Below are 12,212 nucleotides of genomic sequence, written 5' to 3' on the forward strand. Positions count from 1 at the left end.
TTGTTAGAGGAAAACGACTCCCATGTGTTGAGCTTAGAGAGTCACGTTGGGCTGGAAATCTAAGTTTAGCTGATGTAATCTGGGAGAGGGGATTTAAGTCAACTGTGCGAGAGAAGAAACTTAATGAGTTAATGAGACTAAACACAAACAGAAGCTGGTAACTAGTAGATGTGAAATAAACAGATGTTCATTCCTATATTCCTCAAGTTGAGAGACAACCTTAGAACCTGGACAATTCATGAGGAGAAAAGCTGGTTACCACCTTGTCTTCTCTATGTTTTATAGTCATGGAATTATTCAACTTTTTTTGGAAGATCCATTACATGAATACAACTTCTTATACATCATCTTTAATTATAAACCACTAAAAGTGACATTGATCCACCTGAACTAAATGTGTAGTAGTTTGAAATAATAATTTAAACATATACATGTGAAGTATAAGCTTAAACAGACATTCCTTCTCTTATTACTGAGAGTTTTTTTTTAAAAGCATCAGTGAAGCGACGTGTTTGTATAAGTGTTAAATGTGTTTGAAGGGTTTAAGTTGTGTTAAATAAAATCTGATAACTGTGAGCTGATCTGGCTGTACTCCTTCATGTCTCCAGGGACACCTAAGGTCAGACTTCCTTTATTGGTACTGGACTACTGTCCAGGTGAGTCTCACTACAGAGTTGTACTTTACTGTTTACATCTATGACTGTGTAAAGTGTAAAAATCTCACCTTCCATTTAATGACTTACCTATTTGTTTTTATATTTAAGACCAAAATTAACCTAAAACAGCATAATTTAACTGTTAACGCACATACATCAAATATCAAGTTTATGTCTAAATGTTAAAATCTAATCTTAATATATTAAATCTAAATCTAAATTTTACATCTAAATCTAAATATTAAATCTAAAGCTAGATGTTAAATCTAAATGTTAAATCAAAATCTAAAAGTTAAATGTAAATCTAAATGTTATATCAAAATTATATCAAAATATTACATCTAAATCTAAATGTTAAATCTGTATATTAAATCTCAATTTACATGTTAAATCTAAATGTTAAATGTAAATCTAAACATTATATCTAAATATAAATGTTAAATCAAAATCTAAATGTAAAATCTAAATCTAAATGTTAAATCAAAGTATTGAATCTAAATCTAAATGTTAAATCTAAAAATGTAATTTAAATGTAAATGTTCAATCTAAATATTAAATATAAATCTAGATGTTAAATCTAAATGTTACATCTAAATCTAAATGTTAAGTCTAAATATTAAATATAAATCTAAATGGTAAATCTAAATGTTAAAATTAGATTATAAATCTAAATGTAAATGTTAAATGATAAATCATCTAACATGTTAGATCTATATCTTGATGTCAGACGTTTAATCCACAGGACCAAAAGTCAACGTTTGGATGCACATGAAAATGGTGCGCTCCACTGCGGCTGCTGCCTCAGTCTGCCTGATTCTTGATGGGCTTGTACTGGAAAAAATTTTGTTGCACCTGTTGCAATGACAATAAAGTTTCATTCATTCATTCATTCATTCATTCATTCATTTAACGTAATAAGTAGGTCTGTCTAAACTTTGACTGGTGCTCTACATGTTAAAACAAAATCTAAATGGTAAATTTAATTGTGATATATTAAAGATATATGTTAAACCTAAGCCTGCGTGTCATATGTCAGATTAAAATAGTAAATGTAACCTTAATGTTAAATTCAAATGATAAATCTAAATATTAAATGTGAAACTGAAATGTTGAATCGAACTTTTAATGTTATATAACAGATCTGTGTGTTTAAGTCACAGTGATATTTGTTAAATCTAAAACTGAAACCTCTAAATCTTACCATAAATCTTAAATATATATGATAACCTAAATCTGTATGCTAAATGTTAGATCTAACCCTAGATCTAATTGTTAAATCTGAATGGTATATTTTAGATCTGTTTATTTAATCTAAATCAAAATTATATTTGTTGAATCTAAATTTAAAAAGGAATCTATTAATCTTACCATTACATTTTACTATCAGTGTGAAGCTGATAACATACTCCGCAAGAAGTTTGTTCTTGTTCTCGAGGCCGAAAGAACAAGAAAAAACTTCATATTGAAGCTTTTCATTCAACCTCTCATCAGGGGAAATGAGGAAGCCACACACACACACACACACACGCACACACACACGCACACACACACACACACGTAGGGAGTTGGGAGGCGTGGAGCCATGCGGGGTGGAACGGAGGAGACCATTCAGTGGTCTCCTTGGATGCACCCCGTGGTGACTCGCCTCTCAGTTTTAATTGCACCGAGACACCAAAACACAAGAAACACAACACACAAACAACACCTGGGGGGCATGGCATGCGGTGCATGTCGGGCAGGGCCACTTACGTGGCCCGGCTCCCGGCTCATTGCGGTCACTGCCCCTCAATTTTAATTGCACACAACACACACTACATAAACAGTCAGGAGTGGGGAGGGAGAGGGTATTGGGGACCTCTCACACCCCTGTTCCCCCTGTGTGTGGCCGGGGGTAGGCGGGGGGAGGTGGTTGCCCCGGGGCTGGGTCCCGGGGTGGCTGCGCTGGTGGGCTGCTGGATCTGTGGGTGTTGGGTCAAGGGGGGGTGCTTGGGGCTCTCTGTCCTCCGGTCCACCTGGGGTGTCCCCCACGGGGCATGGTGGGTGGGTTATGTGTGACGTGACTGTGTGATGGTGAGTGCTTGTGGGTACGGCACAGGGGAGGGTGTGAGTGTGGGGTTATATGGGGTGCAGATTGGAGTAGGTGGGGGGTGGGGGTGGGGGTCGATGGCGCCCTGGTTCCTGGGGTGTGTGGCTGGAACATCAGGGTGTGTGCTGGCCTACGCGGGGTGGTGTTCTGGGGGGGCCTGGTCCTCCTAGGCATGTTGCGGGCCCTCTGCCTTTGGGGGGTGGGGCGGCCGACTCTGGGCTCCTGGGGCCCTGGGCCCTTTGCTTGGGCTGCCCTGGGTGGCCGGTCCCTGGCGGGGCCGGCGGCTGCTGATCTTGGCCCACTGGGACCTGTGCCCCAAGACCATGGGGGGCTCTTGCTGGGGCTCTCCTCTGCTGCCCTTCGGGTGGGGCTGGAGTCGTCTTCGTGGTGGGGTAGCTTGGGTTGGTGCTTCGGGGCTGCTGCTGAGGGCCCGGGTCTCTGGCCCTGGTCTGCCTCTGACCTCCGTGGAGGCGAGGTCGCATTTGCACAATCTCACTCACCACTCTTCATCACTGATCACTCCTTGTTTCTGATGCTCTGCATGCTGACACAGTCACTGAGTTGTCCAGTGGGTTTTTATACTAAGCGATAATATATTTTTTTTATTTTTCCTGTGAGTTAGTATCTGGTCACTGTTATGTCTTTTTGATTTGGTTATTATTTAAAAACTCTTAATGACTAGCAGCTCTGTTTTTTCTGTGTGTGTGTTTCTGTTTTTGGTTTTTGTAAAAGTTGTAGGAAATTTTCTGGCGTGTTCATGTACAGGTGTAACAGTTTGTTGTCTGGTGATGGTGTGGGTTGAAGGGTCGTTTCCTTCTGTCTGTGATCTTTTTGTCTCCTTTCTTCTGTCTCTTTTGCATCTTTTTGCTATTTTCCATCTTTTTCTGTTCCCTCCGGTCAGGTCCAGCAAGATTACATAGATTCCGTGATTCAAAGTAAATAAATAAATAAATGAATCAGATTATCAAGAGGAGCCTTACCCATAGGTCTCCCCTTGGCAGAGCAAATTTGTTCAACATGATACAGCAACCAGATTATCATTTTGCTTGCTATGATGCTGGACAGGACACGTTAAAAAAAAAAAAAAAAAAAAAAAAGGGAAATGAGGAAGCCACAAATTTCCGCATCATTCTTCTCAACTTCACCACGCCCACCTCAAATATCTGGCCAATCACACAATGCTTCTCAGATCCCCCCCCCCTTCCAGGAGAAGAAAGTTCTGCTCTGCTGATATGTCAAGAACTGTCCCCATTCACGTCAGTGAGAGCAAAATGACGTCATTTTGCTTTCATGGCCTCAAGAACTAGAAAAAAGTTTTTGCTTCTCGTGGAGTAGCAGCCTTGAGTGGTAGCAGTGGAAATGCACTTTGAGGTGCAGCTCATACTCGTCCCATAATTGCATGTTTAATCTCTGCTGCTGGGAAAATTTTAACATTAACATTTAGATTTAAGATTCTGAGTTACAGAGATCATTTAAATTTAGATTTATTATATAGATTTAACTTTTAAGTTTAGATCTAAAACTGAGATTTGACCATGGTACAAGTTGTAAACACTGCTGTTTTAGGTTCATTTCCATGTGCTAAATAAGAGAAAAGCAAAATTAATGTTTAATGTGCATCTTAAAATAAACATTTAAATTTAACATTTAGATTTACAGACAACATTTAAATTCATATTAAAACTTTAGATTTAATATTTAGATTTAAAATTAAGATTTGACCAGTGTGCAAGTTGTAAACGCTGCTGTTTTAGATTAATTTCCATCTTAAATGTAAGGAAAACGTGCTAAACGAGGAAAGTGAGATGAATATTTAAGATATGTCTTCTAAAACATTTAAGCTAAATGTTTACCCTTGTGACCTCACCTTACATCAGCATAAATTTCTGCTAGGACACAAACTACCAAGTAAAATGCCTTTTTTAAATATATCTTGTATTATTTCCTCACCTAGTGAGTAATTTTGAGCTCTTGTTGAAGGTTATCGTACATCATGCGTTTTGGGAGGAGCAGTATTGTCCCTGAGGAGTCGAGCCCCAGCTGTCCCGGGACAGACAGCAGCAAAGGCAGCAGGAGCAGGTGAGCTGTGTTTACCCACTATCATCTATTTAACCTTGTTTATCATATTTGATACATATTGTTCCTTTTGCATCACTTTATGGTAAAAACTTTGCTCAAAATCCTGTTGTACACAATCATCTTCTGCCTCCTGGTGGATACCTTTTGCATTACAATACTTTTATCACAGGGTAATAAATAAACAAATTATTTTTGTTGTATTTTTTTAGGGGCTAAATAAAGCCATCAGATTCAGTTTCTCCCCATTTTTTTCTTGGATCAGGCTTTAAATGGTTCAACGTTTTAAAATAACCCCTGGTGGTCAGTGTAAACAGTGTAGAAGCCAAGTCAAGGCTATTGGGGAAAATGTGCAAAACACCTACCAGCAATATAGAAATGATAAACATTTTCTTAAAAAATACAACTGTTATTTATTTATTTATTTAGCCTGGAGAGCCTGTAAGGCTACAGGAGCATACAGCATACCAATACTCTACAAATAAGGGGAGCAAACACACCCCGTGAAGATTTAATCTCCCCAAGCAGATTTAATTTAGCAAGGCAAGTCAAATTTATTTGTATAGCACATTTCATGTACAAGACAATTCAGAGCGCTTTACATAAAACATTTCAGCAGGATGCAGAAAGCAATACAAGCGCATTAAAAAAACAAAGATTAAAAGAAATGCAATTTATGAAATAAAAACAGAACGAAGATGCTAAAATAAAATAGATAAAATGCAAGAAATAAAATTCCAAAATTAAATTAAATAAATTTGTTGTACTGTTGTGATTCAGGTTAACATTATTTGCTGTCTTGTTGACTAAAACCTTGGAGAGGATTTGAGTATCAGTGTAGGTTTCAAGTATTATTGTAAAGAAATATTAATTCTGTGTTCTCCTGGTAGTGATCGGTGGCCCCTGGCTGCACAAAACATGAACAACTGTAACAACAATGATGGGTAAGGAACACTTTTACAGTGTATGCATCTTTCTTCTCATGTTACCTCATTACACAGTAACACAGAGGGAAAAACCTCTGCTCCAGAAGATTTATATTTTATAAGTTGATTTCAGATTTGTCTTTTATTAACCATTTAATTTAAAAAACAGGACAGAAAAATTGTCTTTACCCCTATATTCATATTAATTAACATTGGGTCAAGTACATATTATTATTATTAATATAACAAAAGCAAAAAAGGTCTAACCTCTCAAATCTTTTCTATTTTCATGGTTCTACAGTTTGAACCTCCAACTATAATAAAGTTGATTAAATTGACATTTTTCTGCCTTGTTATAAATATTGTAACTTATTCAAATGAAATGTGACTGAAAATAAAATCTTGTTTTAGTTGTTGAAATGTCTAATAACACTGAACTCTGACATTGCTACATGACAAGACTTAGCATGAGTCACCTTTATTCATGAACATTTACAGAAAAAAAGATGAGAAGAAGGATGAAAAGAAGGAGGAGAAGAAGGATGAGAAGAAAGACGAGAAAAAAGATGAGAAAAAGGATGAGAAAAAGGATGAGAAGAAAGACGAGAAAAAGGATGAGAAGAAGGATGAGAAGAAGGATGAGAAGAAGGATGATAAGAAGGATGATAAGAAAGATGCCAAAAAGGATGAGAAGAAAGAAGAGCCGTAAGTCCAGTATACTTTATAAAGAATATGATCTAATACTTCACTATTCTTCTTCATAAAACTGAAGTGATATATTTTCTCATTTTAAACATATAATCCTAATTCCAAAAAAGTTGGTACAATGTGTAAAATATAAATAAAACCAGAATGCAATTATTTGTAAATCTCATCAACCTATATTTTATACCCAATAAAACATAAAGAACATACCAGACGATGTAACTGAGACATTTTACCATGTGATAGAAAATATGAGCTGATAGTGAATCTGATGGCAGCAACACATCTGTAAAAAGTAGTTCCAGGGTGATGTTCAGCATTGTGTAGCATCTCCTCTTCTTTTAACATCTGTCTGTTAACATCTGGGAAGTGAGGATCACCAGCATCCAGTTCGACCTTCAGCTTCGTCCCATGCCCATAAAGATTCCCCCAGACTGTTTGAATCTTTTAACCCCATCATACACTATAGATAGTAGAATCTTCAAAGTCGTTTTACATTGAGGAACATTTTTCTGAAATTCTTCCACAATTTTTAGACACTTTTTTTACAGATTAATGGTAAATGGTAAGGAGCAATTAGGGGTTCGGTGTCTTGCCCAAGGGCACCTCGACATGAACTTGACTTGGCTGAGGATCAAACCAGCAACCCTCGGGTTACAAGACGACCGCTATACCTTGCTCTACCCATGCCGCCCCCGATTGGTGAACCTGTCCATCTTTCCATCTGAGAGACTCTGCCTCTCTGAAATGCTCCTTTTATACACAGTCATGTTGCTGACCTCTTACTAATTAACTTCATTAAGTGTCAAATCTTCCTGCAGTTGTTCTTAAATTTGTGGCAAATACTTTTTAGAATCAAATTCTTTACTGCTATTGTAAAATACAACTAAAGTTAAGACACTGTAAAAAAAACGCAGCTCTTAAATATTAAAACAACAAAAAATAATAAAAGGTTTAAATATGCATACTGATTACCGATTGATTCCTCTGGCTGCCTGAGAGCAGGAGTTCAAATAGGGGGTGAGCTGGATGGGACGAGTTCTGTTTAACCTTTAAAAGGCAGCAGGAGGTAAAAATGTCCTCAATAGCAGGAAGCTGTGCATTTATTTTCTTTAAAGAGACTTTTTATCATCTGTTGAGCTGTTGTTGACCCACACAAGGATGCCATGAGTTATGACTCTCTCTACCGAGCAGTGATAAAAGGACAGTAGCAGGCGTTGTGGTAGATTTATCTTCCTGAGGGTTCTCAGGAAGTGTAGCTGCTGCTGTGCTTTCCTGACCAGGCTGTACGTGTTAAGGGTCTGTGTTATCTCCTCTGAAATGTTTGTGCCCAAGAACTAAAAGGTAGATGCGTGTGTCATCTGCATATTTAGTTTTGGCGTTGGTGTTGTGGGTTGGTGAGCAGTCTTTTGTTACCTTTTTTCAAATTGAGCTCATATTTTCCATGAAATGGTAAAATGTCTCTGTTTGGGAAACCCTATATTGGGAAACCCCCTAGTGTCCCAACTTTTTTACAATTGTGGTTGTCCTTGAATTATAAAACAAATGGTTTGTGTACATTTTTGTGGTAGAAGGAGTAGAAGTAGTCGTAAGATAAGAAAAATTATTGTCTTTAGTTCAGAAAAATAGAGCTCTTTTTTTATTTTTCAAATGAATGCAGCACACTTCATATACATTTACTGTTTATAACAAAGGAAAAAAACTTTTCTTATTCTCATGATTCAGAAAGGAGGTGTGGATAATTGATCCTGCTACAGATATATACTACTACTGGTTGTGCACAATATCCATCCCAGTGTTTTACAACTTGATGCTTCTGGTGGCCAGGTCTGGATTCATGCTGTCATTTCACTCATTTCAACACTTTAATTTCATCTCAGCTAACTGAAATCATGATTTTGTCCTCATGTAGATCATGTTTTAATGAACTGCAGTACAATAACACAATACTGTGGGTAGTTTTGGACTATTCTTCAGATGTCCTCTACTTCATGGACACCTTCGTAAGATCCAGAACAGGTGAGTGATGTCAACCTTTGTCAAATTCCACATAAAAGGAATACAATGCTGATAATATTCCATTGTGTCTGCAGGTTTTCTGGAGCAAGGACTGCTTGTAAAAGATGAAAAGATGCTTAAAGAAAAGTACATGAAGACACGCCAGTATAAATTAGATGTGATATCAGTCCTTCCCACTGACATTGTGTTCCTCTATCTAGGAATCGACAACCCAGAGTGGAGGTTCAACCGTCTCTTTAGGCTAGCTCGACTCTTTGAGTTTTTTGACCGGACTGAAACTCGAACCAATTTTCCAAACATCTTTCGAATTGCGAATCTTGTACTTTATATCATCATTATCATCCACTGGAATGGCTGCCTCTACTTTGCCATCTCCAAGGTACTTGGCTTTGGCTCAGACACCTGGGTGTATCCAAGCTTAAACCATTCAGAATTTTCTACGCTGTCCCGACAGTATGTCTACTCTCTTTACTGGTCCACCCTTACTTTAACAACTATCGGTGAGACACCTCCTCCAGTCAGAGACATTGAATACTTCTTTGTGGTCGCTGACTTTCTCACCGGGGTTCTGATCTTTGCAACAATCGTAGGCAACGTCGGTGCCATGATTTCCAACATGAGCGCCGCACGTGTAGAGTTCCAGGCTAAGATTGACTCTATCAAACAGTACATGCAATTTCGTAAGGTCACCAAAGACCTGGAGGCGAGGGTGGTGAAGTGGTTTGACTATCTATGGACAGAGGGGAAGACCTGTGATGAGAAGCAGGTGTTGAAGAATCTGCCTGACAAGCTGAAGGCTGAAATAGCCATTAACGTACATCTGGAGACTCTAAGTAAAGTACGTATCTTTCAAGACTGTGAAGCCGGTTTACTTGTTGAGTTGGTCCTGAAGCTTCAGCCTCAGGTTTTCAGTCCTGGGGACTACATCTGTAAGAAGGGGGACATTGGCAGAGAAATGTATATCATCAAAGAAGGAAAGCTGGCTGTCGTAGCAGATGATGGGGTCACCCAGTTTGTGGTCCTTAGCGATGGGGCATACTTTGGAGAAATCAGCATCCTTGGAATCAAGGGTAGTAAAGCTGGAAACAGAAGAACCGCCAACATCCGAAGTGTTGGCTACTCTGATCTGTTTGCCCTATCCAAAGATGATCTGATGGAGGCCCTCACTGAGTATCCTGAAGCTAAAGATGCCCTGGTAGACAAGGGAAGAGCGATTCTGATGAAAGATAACCTCATAGACGAATCACTGGTTGCTGCTACTGATATGAAAGACTTGGAGGAAAAAGCCAACCAGATCGGAGCTAGTATTGAAATCATGTCAAACAAATTTCGTAAGCTGTCGAATCAGTACGAATCCTCTCAGCGTAAACTCAAGCAGCGGCTCACTAATTTATCAAATCAAGTCAGATACCTCAAGATCGACGATGAGTAAAGATTCCCTGGGTTTCTATAGGAAGACATAGGGACACTTCCTGTTCCTTCTGACTGAAGGATTTTTAAACACAGGTTTAAAAATCCTTCAGTCAGTCATATTTAAAGACTTTGACATGTTAGTAATGATAATTATGTGTAAACCCCATTCCAATGCATTTGGGACATGGGGTAAAATGTGAAAAAAAAACCAGAATACAATAAGCTACAAATCATTTTATAATATTTTATGTTCAAAGTGATACATTTTAATGTTCAAACATTCTCCCATTTTGAATTTGATGACTATCATAAGATTTTAGTTTGTTGAAGCTTTGTCGGTAGATTTCTTTCCCCATTCTTGCTATGGTCCAGGGTGCAGGGTCTCCATTGTTGTATTTTGCACTTGTATGTAATGCCACACATTTTAATGGGAGACTGGTCTAAACTGAAGGCAGGTTAGTCTAGTACCTGCACCCTTAGGCCAAGAACATACTTGCTTTTGATTATATGTGCACATGTTTATCATGACTGTCTCAAATTTTTTCATTTGCTTGACCGTTTGTGCACATCTTTAGCTGCTATATGAAGGGTAATCAGCAGGGGGCATTGCAGCTAACAATTGATTGAAAAGGGTGGCTTCCGGTGGCCTACGAATGAAGACGGCTGTGTAAAAACTGATCTCCTGACTGAACCACCTTTAACTCCCTGGGGCAAAAACAATAGATTTACTTCAGGAGTTATATGACAAGTTTTAATACCAGGGGGAGAAACTGTTCTAGCATGGCATTAAGAAGCAAAAAGAAGGACGCTGAAGTGGAAGATCCAACTAACAATGACGGGGCTATGCTAGCTGAAGCGGTGACGTTAGCCTCTATCCGCGACACCATTGATAAAACCATGGCTAAAGCAATGTCGGGTCTGCAGGATAATATGGCTAAACAGCTCTCAGAATTGCAGGTTGGCATGCAAGCGGATGTTAAAAAACAGCTTGGTGAATTGAGAGCCGATATTAATCGAAAGATGGAAGAAAACACGGAGAAAATAGAGGCCAGCCTCCTAAGACTTAATGAAGCCGAACACCGTATATCTGAGGTGGAAACTTTTCATTTGGAGGTGCAGGAGGCATTGGAGCAGATGCAGAGAGCTCAGTTGGAGCTTAAATCTAAAATCATTGATCTTGAGGGCTATTCCCGTCGTAATAATATCCGGATATATGGTCTTAAGGAGGGAGCTGAGGGAACATCTATGCTTCTTTTTGTGGAGGACTTTTTGAAAACTGAATTGGGTGACAGCATTGGGCTGACCGAGCTGGGCATAGAACGAGCACACAGGGTTCCTGGACCAAGACCTGCCAATTCTGCATCGCCACGCTCGACGTTGGTGAGATTTTTAAAATATACCACCAAGGAGAGAGTAATTGGTGCGGCATGGAGGAAGAAAATAACTATGGATGGGAAACGGGTGTTCTTTGACCATGACTACGCAACAGACGTGATGGATAAAAGGAGAGAATACTCGATCATTAAGAAAATATTGAAAGAAAAAGGAATTAGATTCCACACCCCAATGACAAAGATGCGAGTTTTTTTGGATACGGGCGCTGTCACCTATGAGAGCGCAACACAAGCCTCTGAGGATCTACGGGCGAGGGGTTTCCAGATCCCACCGGGACCGGAGAGCAGAAGAAGAGATCTACCGCAGCAAAGTACCCGCTGGGAAAAAGCTAAGAGCAACCGACGACGAGTCGGAAGCGAATATCAACAAAAGATACGAGAAAAACTCCGCAGGTTCAATCGAAGTTCCGAACCGGTCCCAGAAGACGGATAATCCACTTTAAGTTTCTTCCTTCACCCAGTAGAGGACACTGAGAGCATGCTACACCTTCTAAAGGTATTTGTAGTTACTATCATGTGTTGAACTGCGATATGTTAGCATGCTAAATACACTGGTTTATTGATCTTAGCCTCCTTAATTTTAAAACTGAGGTGGTCAGTCCATAATCTGAATGAAAGTCACCCGCAGAGACAGTTTAAGGGGGCCCCTCCACTTAGTGGTGGGAATATCCCCCTATACAAGAGGTTCATGGATAACCTCTTTGATGGAAGCCCAGTGTTTAGATTGTTGTTTCTGTTGTTTTTTTTTCTTTTGTTGTTACTCTATTGAGTTTATTATATGTAGGGGTTGTATGTTGTTTGTGGGGATACGGGAGCGGTTGTCTGGTATTGATCGAAATATAAATGCATAACAAAGAATATAAGATTGTCACTTTCAACGTGAATGGTTTGACTAGTCCTATCAAGAGGGGGAAAATAGTATCCAAGATAAAGAAGG

General features: G+C 39.0%; 1 protein-coding gene across 1 annotated transcript; it reads left to right on the forward strand.

Annotated features, from left to right (window-relative positions):
* Positions 1-598: 598 nt before the first annotated feature.
* On the forward strand, positions 599-11,708 carry LOC121635180 (cyclic nucleotide-gated cation channel alpha-3-like). Its single transcript, XM_041978266.1, has 7 exons — positions 599-656; positions 5,639-5,762; positions 6,243-6,449; positions 8,175-8,276; positions 8,362-8,468; positions 8,543-9,892; positions 10,867-11,708. Exons 1-7 carry the CDS (start codon positions 599-601, stop codon positions 11,706-11,708), a joined length of 2,790 nt encoding a protein of 929 aa, XP_041834200.1.
* The last annotated feature ends 504 nt before the right edge of the window (positions 11,709-12,212 follow it).

This window comes from Melanotaenia boesemani, chromosome 24 (assembly GCF_017639745.1).
Source record: "Melanotaenia boesemani isolate fMelBoe1 chromosome 24, fMelBoe1.pri, whole genome shotgun sequence".
NCBI lineage: Eukaryota > Metazoa > Chordata > Actinopteri > Atheriniformes > Melanotaeniidae > Melanotaenia > Melanotaenia boesemani.